Source organism: Grammomys surdaster, unplaced genomic scaffold (assembly GCF_004785775.1).
Source record: "Grammomys surdaster isolate TR1022 unplaced genomic scaffold, NIH_TR_1.0 174, whole genome shotgun sequence".
Classification (NCBI taxonomy): Eukaryota; Metazoa; Chordata; class Mammalia; order Rodentia; family Muridae; genus Grammomys; species Grammomys surdaster.
Window position 1 is genome coordinate 5,982,380 of NW_021604622.1, and position 19,821 is coordinate 6,002,200.

The 19,821-nt window shown below is 42.3% G+C and overlaps 1 protein-coding gene across 2 annotated transcripts in view; it reads right to left on the minus strand.

Annotated features, from left to right (window-relative positions):
• Ttc23l (tetratricopeptide repeat domain 23 like) overlaps window positions 1-19,600 on the minus strand; it is a 51,845-nt gene extending 32,245 nt beyond the window's left edge. Inside the window, exons 1-4 of one of the 2 annotated variants that reach the window (XM_028767667.1) lie at window positions 19,533-19,600; window positions 12,856-13,039; window positions 8,615-8,738; window positions 491-647 (exon numbers count right to left, since the gene is read on the minus strand). In XM_028767667.1, the coding sequence (XP_028623500.1) occupies window positions 491-647; window positions 8,615-8,738; window positions 12,856-13,039; window positions 19,533-19,588 (521 nt within the window). In that variant the 5' untranslated portion in view covers window positions 19,589-19,600. The remainder of the gene's footprint in view (window positions 1-490; window positions 648-8,614; window positions 8,739-12,855; window positions 13,040-19,532) is intronic. The other variant, XM_028767669.1, reaches the window with a different exon arrangement.
• Between the last annotated feature and the right edge of the window lie 221 nt (window positions 19,601-19,821).

Here is a 19,821-nt window from a genome sequence, read left to right on the forward strand (position 1 = left end):
CAGTGGGTCCTTGCTAGACATTATAGTTGCCTGTGGCTTTCAAGCATCTCGAGGAGCAGAAGTACCCTAGATCTGGACCAACCAAACTCTCCAGGAAGGAAGTCATCTAGCACATGTTCATAAAGTTGCCCAGGGAATTACAATGGATGGGGAGCTATCTTGCTAAAGGGTACCTTAAATCACCACCCGTTCTCTCCAGTCCTATACCGTGACCACCCCTACCACTTACACATGCACTGCGAAGGCTGACTTTGAGTATTCCATAAAAAGCTCACCCGCTTCACAATGCTCCAACACCCCGTCTCAACTCTGGCCTTAAAAGGAACAGACACAAAAATAAAATGCACACTTTTGTAGGTGGACAATCACCTTATGGAGGGCCTAGATATTGGAACACAGCTAGCAGGAACCAGTTCCGTTTCCTACCCTCTCATTTGGCATGCAGTCCGTAACCTTGATCACTGAAATCCACTTGGGAAAGAAAGGATATTGGTTTTGTAGGAGCCAGGCTGTCCCCAAAGTATAGTAGAGTATTACCAGAGTTTCTAGGATTTCCTTTTTGTCCTTGTCTGAGGTCGTGTTTTGCTTCCAGGTCAGCAGTGTGTTCCTGGCCTTCTCTGCATGTTTCTTGGCCTGAGCTGGGAGACCTGAGGAAGTTAGAGGTGGGGGGGGGGGCGAGGTATCAGGAAAAAAAGACATCACATAAGGCGTGTTCCAGTCAAAGGCATTCCCGAAAGAGCAGAAGATGGACATCACGGTTGGCTATCATTTTTCCTATTGTAAACCAGTATTTGGAGTATTTATACAGAACAGTTTCCTGGATCTAACCTAGGCCTAGGAAGCTGGATTCTCTAGAATAGGTCCAGGAAATTCTATTTTGAACTACGTAAATGATCCTTATGCTGCTTTCCTGGGGTTGATCTGCGGATCCCCATTTGAAAATCACTAACTTCCAGGGATGGGAGCTGAATGACTCCTTCACGATTCTTCTCAGAATGCCATGTGACCTTTTCAACTTGCAAAGCTTCTCCATCCCTCAAATGGCAAATGACACTCATTATGAAAGCTGCCCCTTACCAAACACACGGAGACACACACACAGGGCTAGTTTTCAAGCTTTAGGGAAAACACATTCTATAAATACAAGGCTCGAGGAATGTAATTACTTCCATCTGAGGTTTCTTTTTGTCCAATCCAAGATGAAGCTGGCCATACTAATTGGTCACAAACACACACAAGAATCCAATCTCTAATTGCAGCGAGGCCTCTCACTGGGGAGACACGAGGAATGCTAAACCCTAGCTAGACAGAACTGGTGGGGGGGTTTCTCTTGTTTTCTAAGGAAAAGCGTCTTCCTGAGAATTTTTCTAAGCTATTTCTGCAGTCCACAGAGGTAGACAGTAGACAAGAGAACACCGGCCATTGGACTACGGCCTCATCGGCAACCCTAACTCCCATCCTGCCTGTTTCCTAATGGGAAAAGTAAACGGCCATTCTACTGCAAACAAGGAGCTGTGCTCCCTTTACCCCCTCTCTGCAGGCATCTAAAGCTGGTAAACATCATCCTGCCTGCCAAGTGGGCCTCTCATGCCCCTAATCCTCACTCACGCTGCTGGCTCATGCCTAAGAACTTGCTCTGCCTTTTGCCTCGGAGCATAGTGTTACAGCATGGGTTCAACTCAGTTTTCAACAAGGGTAATTGGAAAGGACTGGCTTTGGTGCCCACAGCCCACATATGTTGTAAATGTTGCAAGACCTCCTTAGTGAGCTACAAGGAAAGGAGCAAAGTCGTCCCTGGACCAGCTCGACAACTCAAAGCTCCATCTTTAATCACAGTGCTCACTCCACCGTTTTCCTTTACCTGCCCTCCCAGGTCAGGAATGGCACCATCCTTACTCCCCTGCACTTACAGTGCACAAACGAGGTAAACATCAGCGTGCCTGCAGGAGCCTGAGTCAGTGATTACAGGGAACAGTTTAATGGCAAAGCAGAGTCCACAGTTGTCCACTGAACACATTACTATTTTGTTTTGCTGTGGGCAGATATTTTCTGATGTCTCTCCTCCCCACAACCTCTTCTGGTTTTTTGAGACAGGGTTTCTCTATAAAGCCCTATTGTCCTGACTTGTTCTGTAGACCAGGCTTTGAATTCAGGGATCTGCCTCTGTCTCCCCATTGCTGGGATTAAAGGTGTATGCCACATGCTAGGCCTCTGCTGTCTCTTAACAGGACTTAAGCCAGAGGAAATCTGGTCAGAGTGACCCAGTCTTTTGAGGTCACTATTGTCACTTGAAAGCAGTTACCTTTGGTCATCTTTTATGTTTAAGAAGTTATTATAGGCCGGGCAGTAGTGGTGCACACCTTTAATCCCAGCACTTGGGAGGCAGAGGCAGGCAGATTTCTGAGTTCGAGGCCAGCTTGGTCTACAGAGTGAGTTCCAGGACAGCCAGGGCTATACAGAGAAACCCTGTCTCGAAAAACAAAAAAACAAACAAACAAAAAAAATAAGTTATTATAGAACCAGAGACCAATGTCAGGAGTCAGATTTCCTAGAAATACATGTGGCCTTGAACAAATTTTTAGTTTACCTGTGCCTCAAGGTTTATCTTCCTAAAAGATGCTAATGAAAACATCTTCCATCTTATTTTGACCTCACGGATAAATTTAATCCATGAGAAAGGATTCTTTGGACTGGGATTGAGTCTGGATACATATTAACTACTATTTTTCCCAGAGTCAATTTCTCTCAGTGAGTAATTTATTGCATCTGTCTTAAGTTTAATTATGTTTCATGGTCGTGCCTATAGGCTCTCTCTACCGTCAGGTCACTTGAAGCTACAGTTACGCTTCCTGAAGGTCTAGACCGTCTGCAGGAGGAGCTGCTTGTTTGTTTGTTGTTATTTGGCTTTGCTTTAAATCGTCCTCAGTTGTGTCTGTACCGGGTTTTTTTCTAGTTAGAGAAAATCGGGCTCATGACTGTTACTCTTTCTGGTTTTATAGCAAGCACTTAAAAACAGAGCTATGAGTACCTGGACAGTTCCCAATTACAACAAACTTACTCATTCATTTACTGTCCTGTTAATAATAAGCAAAATAGCAGGAAATCGCTTGTCCACATACCATATGCTCCTTCCTGTGCACTTGGAAACAGCTCATTATCAGGTGCCAAACTACCCTGGTGTTCTCTGCCTGCCCTTTCTTGGCTGCTGTACCATCAAGCTCTTTGGAATTACACTGCAGGGCATTTGGAAACAGAGTTCCACTTCTGGCATCCTTAACTTTAACTCACCAAGCAACAGCCACCTACACATTCTGCTTTAAGCAGGTTTCAAGCTCCCTTATGGACCCCATCCAACCCATTAGTTCATTGACTGACTGAATAGGGTTTCACTATTGTAGCCCACAACGGTTTTTGGTCTAATGATCTTCTTGCCTCAGTCTCCCAAGTTGAGACTACCATTATGTGTCACTACATCCATCTATCCCATTTTTAAAAATCCTTCCTGTGGTGGTTTAAATGTCAGTGGCCCCAGGTAGGCTCATATATTTGAATACTTGGCCATCAGGGAGTGTGGCACTACTTGAGAGGAATTAGGAGGTATGGCCTTGTAGGAGTAGCAGTGGCCATGTTGGAAAAAGGGTGTCACTGGGGTTGGGCTTTGGGTTTTCAAATTCCCAAGCCAGTTCCAGTGTCTCTTTCCTCTTATGACCTGTGGATCCAGATGTAGATTCTCCACTACTTTTCCAGCAATATGCCTTCCTACAAGTCACCATGCTCTCCTCCAAGATGACAATGGATTAAACCTCTGAAATTGTAAGCAAGCCCCAATCCAATACTTATTTTTTTTTTAAATAAGACTTGCCATGGCGAGGTGTGTCGTCTCAGATCACTGAATAAGAGACTTCCACTACTCTCTCCCAACTTGCTCCCCGTCTCTGCCTAAAATATTACTCTTTCTCTTTCTTTTATAAAACAAGATGTCTTTTCCCTCCCCCTCCTGTACCCCTCCTCCTTCTCATCCTCCTCCTCCTTCTGACATTTTTAGCTATCCTTCCTAACTCCTTTTATCTCTTTCAATATATAGTATATATAATATGTAACCCAGCTAGGCGTGGTGGCACACACCTGCCGTTTCAGTACCCAGAAGGCTTAGACAGAAAGATTATGGGTTTGAGGCTATCCTGGTCTACACAATGAAGCATGGTCTCAAAACCAATCAAACTAAACCAACACTAGAGAATGTAGAGTGTAACTTGCTCCCCGTCTCTGCCTAAAATATTACTCTTTCTCTTTCTTTTATAAAACAAGATGTCTTTTCCCTCCCCCTGCTGTACCCCTCCTCCTTCTCATCCTCCTCCTCCTGTTCCCTGTTCCTTGACCTTATCTCTGGAATCTGTCTTTTGCTTCAACTACTGTGGAGCAACTGTTCCCAGGTTTCCAATGTCCTAACAAATAATCAAATCACAGTTTGTTGGTCCCCACCCTGCCGCAGCATTGGGTACCCTTGTTTACTTGATCTGTTCTAACCAATTCTTGCTAAGTCTTTCCCAAGGCCCTTCGTTCTCATTCACGAACATTCAACACTACATGGTATACTCTTGTTCTCTTTGCATCTCAGACATCTTATGAATTCCCATCATCACAACCCTAGCTAGCTTCAGGGCTTACAATATCCATTATCTCTAGTCTAGCCTTAGTCTCAAATTGTCCTGATGCTTATGATTCCTTCTTGATCCCCAATTTCTAACATCAAGTAAGAAGGTAGTAGGTTTCCCTATTGCAATTCAGAATCAACACACTAAAGGCTGAACCCAGCCAGGACTGGTAGTGCATGCCTTCAATGCCAGCAGTGAGAGGCAGACAGATCTCTGTGAGTCTGAAGCCGGTCAGGACTGTATAGTGAGACTCTATCTCAAAAACAAACAAACAAACAAACAAACAAACAAACAAAACCCTTCTATCTGATATTCCCAGTCTTCCTTCCTTTCATGACCTATTCATCAATGAAAATTGCATCTTTGGGATCGAGGTTACCTTTGAGAATTCACCTTTTCTTTTGCAGTGGGTAGGGAGACAGGGTATTATATAACCCAGGCTAGCCTTGAACTTGCTCTGTGGTTTGGCTTCTAGCTTGTGGTTCACCTGATGCTCCAGCTTCCTGGCTGCTATGGGTTACAAGCACATGCTGCTATGCCCTCGTGTGCATCATTTTAGGATAGATTATTTATTTATATGATTGTAAAGCTAAAGCCAAGCCATCACTTGAAAGATGGAGACAGAAGGATCAGGAGTTCAACGTCATCCTCAACTACCTAGTAAGTTGGAGGCCAGCCTGGGGTATATAATACTTCTTTTTTAAAAATGTATCATGAAGTGGCAAACATTGAGGACTCATTTCCAACCTGATTTACTGTCATCAGAAACATGCTCTATTGTATTTTTTTCTTTCTCGTATACTTTGTCAATCCCCCTCTTATTCACGCAGAAATAATTGAATTCTAATTGTGTACTTCACTTTGATTCCCATTTCCCTAAAGATACATTCAGATATTTTCCTGATAGTATACAGAGGTCCCTCATGATCTTTAATAAATCATACTCCCTTTGTGTTTGCATTCTTGTTCTCCATTGAAAAATTCTTCGTTGTTTACCATATTTCTATTTTTGAAGATTGCATAAGCAATCTTCAAAAAATAACCTTAACTATATGTTCTAAGTGGGTACTTAAGAAAGATTCCTGGGAGTGGGACTTGATTTTAAGATTATCTTTTTTTCTCATAGATTCATGAATCCTCACCTTTTTTTTAACCCATTCATTCTAGGTTATCCTTAGTATTAGATCCAGATAACTTAGACAGTTTCCAGTCAACTATCTCTATGGGGTTAGTCTTGTTAGAGGGATGCTTTGATACTTTCATCAGCTTGCTGAAAAACCTTCAGCAGTCATGCTTGCCTACTATATCGGCACAAAGCTCTTGGCCCATGTTTAAAAGCCATGCTTTTATCTGCCTAGCACAGTCTCCTTTCCAAGTTCATCTTCCTGCTCCAAATCATGCATAGATAGGTTATTTCCCTGCTGTCTAAACAGATGCTGCACACTGCTTCATTAACCCTTCACCTCTGGCCTGGTCTTTCATTAGAATATTACCTCCCACAACACTCTTTCTCCTTCTACCAACCACACTCTATTGATTTCCTGTATGCTTGCTTGAAAGTGCTTTCTCTCTCTCTCTCTCTCTCTCTCTCTCTCTCTCTCAGACACACACACACACACACACACCATCTACTACTTGCTGTCTCAGCCAGGAATGACTTCACTCAACCTTTCCAAGGGCTTTTATTAGATTACACTGATCTTAAATGCCTTCCATCATAGGTCTCTGGGTAGCTCACTTTACCTAAGGGTGTCTACACGTTATATTCTCAGTGGGTTCTTCCTGATATTTCTTTTGTATGTATACATTTCTCACAGAATATTTAATAATGGACTGCTTATTGAGAGATTAGCTTTTGGGCTTGACACCCATATTCCAATTCAGGAATGTACACAGAGAGAAATGAAGATCTGAAAACAGTTCTGATCTCTATAAAACTTGTGCATGCGTAGCCAGGTCTGAACACTCTCATGGATGATCCCTCCTTCCCCACAGCAGACTGATTCATATAGTCTGTCCATCTGTCCATTTAAAAGTAGTTACAGGATTAATAGCAACAGAAGTATCCCAGAAGGCCCTTTATCCATCACAAAGCTCTATGACATTGACAGCCTTGTTGTTTAGTTTATGGGCCAAACACTAGGAACATCTGAGACGAGAGACTAGGTAAAGACTATGGCTGAAATCTGAGATATGGGCCTACTTCCAAAGAAAAGTCACAATCAGTGTATTCTAGAAAAACTCTTGTTAGGTGCCAGAGACTCAGGCTTCAAGTCTAGGTACTTCTTTGTAGCTAGAAAATCCTCCCATCTAGAGGAATACAAACAAAACACTCCCCTTAACAGAATTTTTTTCTTCTTTTTATCCCAGATGTAGTTTTCCACTCAAGTAACAGGAAGAACTGTGAATATCAGAGAAAAGGCTGTCAGCACCTTGTTTTGTGAGATCACCCCCTTACTTAATTAGACTCAGCTATGAGTTGAATTGGAAGGGTAAAACCCAAAGTCAGTATGTGGTTGACAGTGTAAAGGGACATGGAACACGCTTCTTGTATAGCCTGACCATGGTTATCTCCCCTCACACTGTAAGAAACAGCCTCTGGCATTATTCTAAGGTCAGACAACTTGCCTTTTCTGGTTCATACCGTCTGTCTCCTCACGTCTGAGTTCTCGTCAGTAAAGTCTCTTGGGTAGTGACTGGAAATCTGGGCTTTCCCATGGCCCAAACAGAGCTTTTATCCATAACACTTACCCAACTTCCAACTCCACTGGATCCCCAGCCTTGGTCTTATTTGACAGCTGACTACCAACTGCCCCAGCCAAGACAGACCACACTTCCTGTGGAAACCCTGTGTCCTCTCGAACTTCCAGGACACAGCCTTTCCATTGTCTTTTCTGCCTCCTCTGCTGCCCATTCCTAACACTCTTGCTTCCTGCTCACATGTTCTCTGCTGTCTTTCATCCTCTTTTTTTTTTTTTTTTCGTTTTTTGAGACAGGGTTTCTCTGTGTAGCCCTGACTGTCCTGGAACTCATTCTGTAGACCAGGCTGGCCTCGAACTCAGAAATTCGCCTTCCTCTGCTTCCCAAGTGCTGGGATTAAAGGCATGCGCCACCACCGCCCGGCTCATCCTCTTTTTGTATTCTTTTTCTGATCAAGCTTGGCCAATCCAATAGCTTCCACTGCTACTCTAGACTGATCACCCACAACTCATGTTCTCCTAACTGCAGATCTACGTTGCAGTGACCAGCTATCCTAGTTTGCTTTCCATGGTTGGCTAAACATCATAATCAGAAGCACCACAGGGAGGAACGTTTTACCGACTTTCAGTAAGCTCTCTCACCCTTTGGGTCTGAAGAGAGAGTGCAGTGTTCTGAATAAGGAGTTTCATATAGAATGTCCTCTTCCCAGCTCCCACTCAACCTTATTCCAGAAGTGCCTCAACCTGTTGAAGACTGAGCTCTTACTAAATAGTTCTGAACTCACAACTTTTACTCAGGTTCCAGTTTTAGCAAATGGATTCCAGCTGGTAACCCCTACCAGAAAAGGGTATCTGTATAGGGCTTCTCTGTGTAGTCTTGACTGTCCTGGAACTCACTCTGTGGACCACAAGGAATAGACCAGGCAGCCTCAGAGATCTGTCAGCCTCTGCCTCATAGGTGTTGGGATTAAAGGCATACACCATCACCACCTAGCAGTCTTCAGGGGATTTATGAGGATTAAAAAATGCTACCTTGACACATAGTGAACATTCACTACCTATTGTTATCATCATCTTCTCTATTACTAAGGTACACTGTCTCCTTTGCCCATGGACTCCCCATTTTCTCTTTATGAAGTGTAGCGTGGAGTTAAGTGGGGGTCCTCCCAGTCATCCTTGCCACCCCCACCCCGGGGCGGGGATGGCTCGATTTGGCCTTATAGGCTGGCACGTCAAAATCTGGCTGGGGAAACCAAGTACCTCTCAGTGTCAGGTAACCATAAGCCAGGTTGGCTAAAGCCTGTGCACATTTCCAGTGTTCTTTCCCAAAAACAATCTGAGAGAGGATGAAACACCGAATCAGCTCCTTGTTTGCTTTGGTACTCTGCAAAGAGGGGAAAGGCATTTTAGGGATGGAAGACAGGCTGGGGTCCGTTAGAGGGTAAGATGGCATTGGCATGGCACTCTTGTCCTCTCCCACCACACTGAGTCTGTGTGGTCATGGCTCCACCTCCTACATGGGTCCTAAAACCAAGTCCTTCTCCTTCCACTTTGAGTTCCTCGTCCCTAAGCCAGCCCCATTTTTTTTTTGCAACTCAACAGTACACTCTCCTAACTGCTGCCATCCCTGTCTTCCACACTCTTCCAATAGCCAGAGAGCTTCCTTTAGCACCTCGTCATGAAAGACTTTCATTATGACTAGAGAGTGAGGCACATGGCTTCATCAGTTTCCGATTGTACTGTCAGTCCTAGGCAAGCCTATACTCTTTCCTCTATACCCTCACCTTCTGTTACACTGAAGAAAGTCTGTATTATCCCACCTATTAGTATTTCTAAAGGATGTGGGATTAGAAACAACCATAAAATCATTATCATCAAATGTGAGCAGGGATTTCTTAATATCAAATAGTGTCATAAACCCAATATTTTGAAGTTTTTGAGATTTTTTATTGTTGTTTGGTATTCCAGACAGTTTTGCTATGTAGCTCAGGCTGGCTTTAAAGTTATGATTCTCCTGCTTCTGCTTCCTGAGTGGTGAGTGCCACCACACCCTTATCTAGAAAACAAATGTAAATAACTCCTTTGTAAGTACAGCATGATTGTCTATCGGAAGGTAATATTTGATTGTCTTGTTTCCTAATGCTAGCACACCTACATGGTTCCATTCATAAGAGTTTAAGTAATAATTCCCTCATTTCCATCACCGTTCCCTCATATGTTAGCTGGAATACTTCTCTTCGATGAAATTCCTCAGGACTGGTGAGATGGCTGAGTAGTAAAGGCACTGGCTGCCTAAGACTGCAAGCCTGCAAGCCTAGTGATCTAAGGTTCGATCCCCGGATCCCATGTAAGAGTGGAAAGAGAACTGATTCTACAGCGCTGCCCTCTGCTCTCTAGATATGCACCATGATGCATGCACATGTGTGTGCATGCCCGCATCCCCACACACATACCCCATAGACCAGTTTGTAATGAAAAGGCAGGACGCATGATCATTCTTTCTCTTTGCCTGCCTACTTTCAGAATAAGTTCTTTGGTTGGTATTCTCCAAGGGATCAAGTACTTTATTATAATTAGCATAAGCTCAAGTGCTTTTGAACATTTTATGTGACAACATAATCTTAAAAGTATGATCAGTTTATGTGACTTTCCTGTATAAATTATCCTTTTGTATTGTTAAATTAAATCCAAAATGTTTACCTTGGTCTGCATAGCTCTGCTCAGATGGCCTACACTAATCTCACAACCATATGCTAATTTGCTTATTTGTCTACCCATCTCTTTTCTAACCTTTCTTCTGCTGCTACACACATACCACCCTGTTGACCCTGAATGGGGCGGAACAGCTTTCATTGTGGGGCCTCTGCGTGCGATACCCTTTTGAGTACTTCAGCCTCTCTACTTTCACTTTGTTCTCACAGGCAATCCTTGGCTACTGTTCTAAAAGAGTCACTCACCAATCCTTGCCTGTCTTGTGTTTAATCCAAAGTACCCTCATCTGATATTGATGTAGGTTTGTTTACTATCTGTTTCTCCGAATAGACTGTAACTTCCATAAGAAGTTTAGTCTTGTTGGGCATGATGACTCAACACCTTTAATCTCAGCCTTCGGAAGGCACAGGCAGATGGATCTCTATGAGTTAAGGGTCAGCCTGGTCTACATAGTGAGTTCCAGGACAGCCAGAGCTATACAGTGAGACCTAGTCTGAGAGAAAGAGAGAGAGAGAGATTATCCTTCACATTCATATGTACCAAGGATGTATATGTTCAGCCTCCAGTGAGTGGATCATCTTTTGTGATAAGGATAGAGTAAGGTAAAATGCTCAGAACTCTAGAAATGATGAATTGCATGTGTCATCATGCATTTTAGTGACTTTACATAGTTATCCATTGACTACAGTGGTCAACAAATCCAGACATCAGTTTTCAGGTTAAACGGAATACCACTGTAAAGGATCAGGACCTAGAGTCCTAGCACTATTGGTGACGTTTGTTGGCTATACGGTGCTTTGAGAACATTAACCGAGATCCCAGCTTCCTTTCCTGAAATTTGGGCGCCTATACAATCTACATAGAGTTCTTGTAAGAAAACAATTAGGTCATGTTCCACGATCCAAATTTGTTAAAGGTTATCTAACTATATTCCACTTAAAATACAGCAACATGTCATATGGGTCCACAGACTGCCTCCTCCTGGCTCTCACATTTAATTCCACACCCAGGTTCTTCATCTGCATCTAATGATGCGAGCCACAGGCAAAGGGCATTTCCCAATACTTCAGAAATCTCCAGTCAGCATTTCGGAGAGTTCATTGTGTGCTAGCCATAGCAAACACTAAATTATTTTGAGTAGAAAACAAAATATGAGAACTCCCAGAAGCTCTGAATTAGACTGGCTGGTCATTCATGGTATGACTCACCCCATACACAACTTGCCCTAGGGAAGAAGACAAAACTAGTGTGTGCTTTAGAGGCCACCCCTCCACTGTGGCTTATGGCAGTAGCTTGTCCTTCAGGATTGTGAATTATAACTCCTACGATATAAATATTTCCATTATCTAATGTGGCTAAGGATTTTCAAACCTTAAAATCTCTACTCGCTATGCTGGTTAGTCCTTATTGCTGACTTGACACAAATCTAGAGTTACCTGGGAAGAGTGGCTCTCAACTGGGGACGGCTCAGATCAGAATGGACTCTTGTGCATGTCAGTTCTTGAGAATTGTCTTGATTGCTAATTGATGCAGAAGGGCCAGCCCATGATGGGCAGAAAAGGCCTAGGTAGGTGAGTGTGGAGTCTATAAGAAAGCTAGCTGGGCATGAAAGAGAGCCAACTAGAAAGCATCTTTTCTCCATGGTTGCTACCTATGCCCCTGCTTGAGTTCCTGTCTCGACTTACCCCACTGATGGGCTATAACTTACAAGTGTAAAACAAAGAAACTATTTTTCCCCAAGTTGATTTTGGTCATGGTTCTTACTACAGCAACAGAAAGCAAAGACGTACACTTGTATGGTGTTGAAGGTGGTACTTTTTTTTGCTTATAGAACTGATATTTCCAGAATGCATGTGTGAACTGAAGAAGATCTAAGCTGTGGTGATTGTCTACTTGAACTTCTCTGGGAAGTTTTCAGAGGCAGGCTTACAGAGATCCATTAGCGACATCAACATGGTTTCCCTCTAAAGGCCTTCTCAGCCTTCTCTGAGCCCTCTCCCTGTTTTCCTCACACTCACATTAGAATCATTTTACTTTGATCACGAATGGCTGGAAGTCAGTGTATGAACCTCTCTGTTGATAAATTGCTGTCTGTAGTAGGCTGGTGGCCATGTCTTAATGAGGAAAGTCAATGTGTTGCTATCTTAAGATCCTAGATTTTGGATACTTTGTTTGTATGTTTATTCAGAGATCTAGATTTCCAAATCCTTGACTCAGCTTTAGAAATGCTTGGGACCTTCACCCGGCTGCCCCCCTGTCACTTTCTGTTTCTCATCCTTTGATTTATGGTTCATTCTATTGTGGCCATAGCATCCTACCTATAAGTGTCTCCTTGACCACCACGATTCTGAACTTCCTGCTTTGTTATTTTGACCCTCTTCTTACCCAAGGATCATCTTGAAACCTTGATATAAGGATTAAGAGACTTTTCAAGGATGGCTAATCAAACGGCAACTGGATATGACAAACACTGAATTTTTAGTTTAATGCTTGGTTAAAAGTTAAAAGCTCTTCTGTGAGGAACAGACAATGAAGAATGAGAACTGGAGGGTAGGCTGGCTCCCCCTTGGTTAAAAGTTAAAAGCTCTCCTGTGAGGAACAGACAATGAAGAATGAGAACGGGAGGGTAGGCTGGCTCCCAGACTATCCTCTGCTATGTTCTCTCCTGGTTACAATACATAACATCCTCCTCACATGCTTCTTCATCCTACAGTAAAGGCAGGCTATCTGATGTCATGTACATACTTTTAAATGGCAACCTAAACCTGGTAAAGATTTTGGGTGCTTACCATTTTTTCGTTAATGAATTGATTAATTTTCTTCTGGGACTGAGCTAACTTCTGTTTTGGAATAGACATACAGTCAACAGTCATCCCTGCTTCCTGAACTGCAGTGTCTTCCTCAGTCTCTTCGCAGGGACAAGCAGTGAACAAGTCATCTGTTTCTTGTGCTGGGATTGCGGTTTGCTGTGACCTGAGGGCAGAAGAGGGATGTGGATCAGGATTCTCTGGAAGACAAAAACGGAGGCTCAAGTGTCCACAGCTGGGGACAGTAACTTGCTTTCTAAGTTCAGTTTTAAAGAAAGATATACAGTAAACACACACTACTCTCAAGACCTAGCACCTAAGACAGTAGTGTGGGAACTCAAAGTAAACATTTGGTAGGCTTGTCACCTTGCTTTAGAATCACAGCATTTGAATCCTCTGCTGGTAAACCAGGTAACCTTACATAAGCCGTTATGTAAATGACTTCTCTATAAATGTGGGTTAAAGCGAACACCTGCTTACTGCAATTAGAAGGACTAACACAAATAATACTCATAAATCACTGTTTCCGTGAGCCACATTCTGCAAGTGCTTCCTTAATGTTTGCTATTATTTCTGCTATTGGCTCTGTGATTTGGTTTCTTCATCTAAAACAATGGGAGACTGTTGAGTCAGAAGATCTTGGAGATTCTACAGTTAAGATGTAAGCCATGAAAGGGATTGATACAGTAAACTGGGGGGTGGGGACTAACATTTGCAGGTCAGCTGACTTTCCAGCTCCTCTTTCATATATTTCAAAACCATCAACCTAGAATTTGTAATTAACCAGGGAAAAGGCAGTTTTTGGCATAGAGAACCACGTGCTAAAGTCAAGTGCAGCCTGAGAAGCAAGTGGCCCTTTTGTGGTGTTAGAAATAGAAATCAATGTGGTAAGACAGAACCAGGTTGTGAATTCTCCACAAACAACCATATGCATAATCACACACAATCTAGATAACCACCTCTGACAGCAATGTTGTTAACAATTGTGAAGTGGGTAATGAATGGGAAGTGTACACAGAGGCAAAAGACACGATCCTAACATCGCCAGAAAAATGAGATCAATCTGGAATAAACCAAATTCTGACATCTTAGGAGGAATGATACTTAGAAATATCCCCCCAGAGAAATCATTTTTTTTTTGTATCCACAATACTTTTTAAGAGTCCAGACACTGAAAACTTTTTAAAATAAAGTTTGTCTTGCTTAAGCAACTGTAGGGGCTCTTGCCTATGATCCCAGGAGGCTCAAGCAGAATTATGAGTTCAAGACCAGTATGGACTCCAAAACAAGATTGTCTCAAAAAATGATCCTTTTCCCCTGATTACTTGGGTGATGCATATTTACTGTTCTTTTAAAGGGGTAAAGAATTGAGAAAGGTATGACGGGAAAAGAAAGGCCAAGTGTTATCTTTTACTCCAAGTTTGAAAAGTTACATAAAATCCACTCGGAGTCTTCTTCCAAATGACATACCCAGAGACAAGCAGGCGTGCCAGAGGTCAGTGGAGAGTGGAGCAATTTGTCAGGCCAGGGAGGCCTGATCTTGTCCTAGATCAACATGCTTTTTTATTAGACCACGAGAAAGGCTGCTGTTCGGAAGGCAAGTGATGGAGTGGGCTCTCATTCGTCTACTGAATGATCTACCTTCCTTCTAAACACAGCCTGGACATCTGCTAGGAAATGTCTCTCAGAAGCAGTGATCAAAACATTCCACTTCAACTCACTTTATACGTGCATCATATGTACTTTAAGAGGATTCTCCAGTGGTAGGTTTTTCTGTGACTTTTTCAAGAGCTCTTTAATGTTATTTATCTTTCTCCATATGTTCTCCTCTTCCTTGCCCTACCATCCCCCCCTTTGTTCCATATAACACTTCCTGTTTTGTTGCTCCCCTTACTACTATGGTATTCCATCTCCCCTTTCTCAAAAGCTCTTCTCCATGGTCTCCTACTAATTTCCTGACATCTTTGGATATTACAGAGGAAATATACATAATTGAAGATCCAAAGCTAATATCCACAAGTGAGTAAAAACATATGACATTTGTATTTTCTGGGTCTGGGTTACCTCACTCAGAATGATTGTTTCCAGTTCCATCCATTTACCTGTGGATTTCATAATTCTATTTTCTGAACAACTTAATAACATTCCATGGTGTAAATGTATCACATTTTCATTATCAATTCTCCAGCCGATAGACATCAAAGCTGGGTTCTCTCCCTGGCTATTGTGAATAGAGCAGCAATGAACATAAATGATCAGCTATCTCTGAAGTATGATTATTCAGTCCTATAGGTTATATGTCCAAAAGTAGTATGGCTTGATCATGTGCTAAGTTGAATTTAAATGGAGTTACCCTATAATGGGGTGACAAGGCTTTTATTAGACACAGGAGGCTAACAAAAATCCCAGGGTCTTGAGTGGGCTACTTCTTTTGGAGTTGTTAGCCAGTAAAGCCCTGTGGACCTGAAAACACTATGGACTATTGAGAATGGCCCCCATAGGCTCATATATTTGAAGGTTGGTCCCTAGTTGATGAACTGTTTGGGAAGGATCAGGAGGTGTGGCCTTAGAAAAATTGTGTCACTAGGAGGTAGGTAGACTTTGAAGTTTCAAAATTCTATGTCATTTTCAGTTAGCTCTCTCTGCCTCATGGCTGTGGTCAAGATGTATTCTCTTGGTTGCTGCCCCACCACCATGCATGCCTGCCTACAGCCACGATCCCTGCCATGGTAGTCATGGACTCACACTCTGAACCTGTAAGACTCCCAATAAACTCTTTCTTTTTATAGTGTCTCCATCATTGAGTCTTCTCACAGCAATAGAAAAGTAACTATTGTATTTTAAACCCCTCCTCCCAAAACCTCAGGGATCATTTCAGAAGTGAGAGTGGAAAAACGCTAAGAGCCTGAGGGAGTAGACGACTACAGCTGAGGCATTTTCTGGACACAAGAGGGTGGTTGTATGTATGAACTCACAGCCATTGTAACAGCACATACAAGACCTGTACAAGCTCAAAATGGACAAAATCCCAGCATAGAGAGAGGAGGTGAGCATGAAGTCTCAACTCTAGCTGAATTGCTATTGGCAACTGATTATTTCTGGGAGAGGGAGTCCTCTTTAAGGATGTCACTCCAGTGAATGGCTATACACCCAAGAGTATATGGGACTGGACTTGTTTTGTTGTTTGTGTAAAGAAGACAAAGTTGGGTGGGTAGGAAAGGGAGTTGAACATACATTGTAAGAATTCTCTAAGAACTAAGAAGACATTCCAAAGAGGGTGCGAAAACTTCTCCAAATTTCTACTAAAATTCAATTCACATTATAGTCTGATTTATTCCTCCATCTCCAATCAACCCTCCGTACTGCTCTTTTCCCCTCCTGAGAGTTTTCTTGGCCCTCTGAAAGTAAATTCCACTGAGGCTGGGTCTGAGTCACACTCATTTCACAAGTCCTAATACCTATCTAGCTCACAGTAAATTCAAACACTGTGAACAAGAATGGATATGAAAAACAAAACGAGTCTTTGGAGTCAAGGAGCACTGGGGAAACCTGTGACAAGAGATTATAAACTCAGAACAGCTCATGGAAAGAACAATTTTCACTCATTAGGAAACGTCCCTTGAGCTGCTTATTTCATAGATGTGCTACAGAAGTTAAATCCATTAATTCATGAAAGAGGTCACTAAGTATGGTTGTTAAAAATTGTAAGCTCTAATATTTTTAATTAAAATTGAAGGAGATTGTGTTGAGGTCAAGGTAGCAGTCTTCAACAATAATCTCAAAAAAATAACAAACAATGAGGTCTTTGAATGTGATTTCAGAATAACCCTGAGCTAGCTGTTAACATTCAGCTAAAAATAAAAATAAATTAGCAATTGAGACATGACATTTGAGAGATCTCACAACAATTATTCATGACAATTGATATATCTCATGACAATTATTCATGGCAATTGTGGTACCTCAAAAGAAAGGCAGAATTAAAGGAGTGTCGAGTTGAATGAAGCCTTCCTAGACTTGCGACACAGCCTGTCTGTATTCATATTCATAAATATGAATCCTGACTGGCAATATATTTAGAGTCAGATTATCCCCGCGATGCTATATTGCAAACTCTACATTTTAAAAAGATTTATTTATCTTTATTTTATGAGTGTTTTGCCTACCTGTATGTCAGTGCACCTTTGGGCATGCATGAGGAGGCCAGAAGAGAGTTTGGATATCCTGGCTGAAGTTACAGACAACTATTAGCTGCCACGTGGAAGCCACGAATTGAACTCTAGTCCTTTGGAAGCACAGAGTGTGCTCTTAACTGCTGAGATAGCTCTTGTGCTTTAGAATTCTGCATATTTTAAAGTCCACTTTTTAATAATTCTATAACATTTAACCTTAAGGTATTTTATGTTGTATTTATTATATAAGTCTCTCTCCAATAAGAAAACCACTAGCCACAGGTGACCATTATGAGCCAGAAATATGTCTAGTGAGCATCAAGATGTTCTCAAAAAAATGTGAAAACAGGATAAATTTTTATGACTCACTATGAAAAAAATAGTATAAAATATTTAGCAGTTGGTACAAAACATTTAGCAGTTGTATATAATACCTTAAGTATACTGAAATAAGACAGTATTAAAGTTAAAAATACTTATTTCTGTCCACATTTTATTATGTCTATTAGAAAAGTTTAAATGACATAAGTGGTTGATAGCCATTGTTTCTGCTGTATTTCTACATGAGGGCCCTGGTCCAAAGCAGGGTCCTCATTTAAGGCTGATTCTGAATCCTGGATGTATTTGATAACGTCTAAAGATATTTTTGTCACAAACCGGGCAGTGCTACTAGCATCTAGTGGGTGCAAAGTATGCTTCTAAACCTCCCAAAAAAGGAGTTTTCTAACTCGAGATGTCAATAGTACCAAGAGTGAGGGATCTCCATATAGAGAAATGGCTAATGGTTAAAGATAGACTACCTGTTTAAATGCCACTAACTAGCTGTGCAACTATGGGCAAACTGCCTATACTTCCTTTGATTTATAATTAGTAGTTATATAATGCAGCCCTGATGTGGTGAGAGTCGAGGCACACAGAAGCTGCTCAATTACTTACCAGGATGTGTAAGTTTTTGGTAGGACTTGTTAAAAGCACCCACTACTCTTCCAGAAGACATAGCTTAGTTCCCAGAATCCATGTCAGGTGATTTATAACTCTCTGTAACACCAGGGTATCCAACACCCTCTTTTGTCATCCATAGGTATCCATCCCTTTCACTCACATACCCTCTCCCCCCAAAAAAAAACCAGACATAATTTAAAATAGTAAAAACAAATCTAAAATTTCTTTTATTTGTCCACTGCCGCTTTATCTCATGAAATCTTACTCATTGGTTTTGTTGTGTTTTTCTCACTGGCTTCACTAGAGTTGTTATACTATTGCTTTATCCTTGTAAACCTGAACATCTTCATAATTCAGAAAAAAAATTATTGTCCATCTTTGAGAGGCTGTCGACACAACTGGATATTATTCCATAATATCATTAGCAGGCAGCACCGCTGTGGTCCTTTCTCTTCTATAGAAAGTGCACACAAAGCTTTTCACTCAGGGGATCCTTAAAATAGGACGCCCTACCCTTTCTGGCGAGTGGTATCACGGCTCGGCACTGTCAGTACTTACAGGTGGAAGCAGTAGTCCCAGGCGGTGTCATTGCTAACGGTTGGAATGCAGATGGGGTTGGCTTGCATCTTCCTACCAAGAGTCACGTATGAGGTAAGCTTTAGGGGTAAAGGGCTTAGACGCTTGTTCTATTTTCCCTCCGGTGGATGCTACTGACTTTAAATTAAGACTGCTAAATATAAATCTACAAATGCAGACCCATGTTTTGAGAATCCTCAGAAGAAGAAATTGAAGGTGCTTTTTTAAGGTTATATTTTTCCCCCTAACTTCTACTTTACATTTCCAAAGTTCTTTTAAAAACATTTCTGAAATGACACGTCTTTTACATTTACCGGATCATCCAAACTATGGTGACCTATTTAACCCAAATGTTGTTCGGCATCACTAAGGGAAAGCCAAATCAAAAATTCTTCCTTTGCCAGGAGCCATGTCACTATTTAATAAGAAGTTCTAGTTAAGAGGCTAAGGCTCTTTTTCCTACTTAGGCTGCTGCCATTAGCTGTTGACAAAGTGAACCCCGTGGGAAGGTAGGGGGAGGTTGATAATGATTTGTGAAACTCTAGGTTATTCCCAACCCTTAAATATACACTTTACTGAATAGTAACTCCATCCGAGGTGGCTCCCTGAAGAATACTGTGGTAGTTTCCTTGATCCAGGCTCCAGAACACCCAACTTAGGGGGGAAAAAAAGGTGGGTGGGGTGGGGGTGGCAGGTAGACAGAAAGGCTAACTTCCCTTTCTAAGTCCTACTTTCTTCACACTCTGAGCTCGCAAAGTCCCACACACAGTTCCCACGCATTGGACCCTGGCTGGACTAGGACAACACACTTGGCCCCCCTCTAGGACAAATGCTCATCAGTGGCTTCCTAACTGCGGACGACCCTGGAGCTCGGCCCCATCTATCCTGCCTGGTTTCTGGGCCCATGCACAGGAAGCTGGTGAGCTCTTCTGGCTCGCGGACATGGAAACACCTCCCCAGCCCGCTCACCCGGCTAGGCAGTTCAGACCTCTGCTACCTTGGGCCCGTGCTGGTGCCCGGGCCATGTCGAGTCTCACCGAAGCTGGGCTTCTGGATCTGGAGACAATGTGTTGCCATGGGAATGGAATGCTGCCTTGAAGCTGATGCCTGGAGCCCCAAAGCGAGGCACTTCCAGCTCCCAGCTCGCCAAGGCAAACACTGGCGTTCAGCCTTGCTGCCAATGTTCCATAGTACCTGTCCCACAAGAACATTATTTCTTGAAGATGAAGGAAGATCTGGTGGAAGAAAAGAAGGAGCT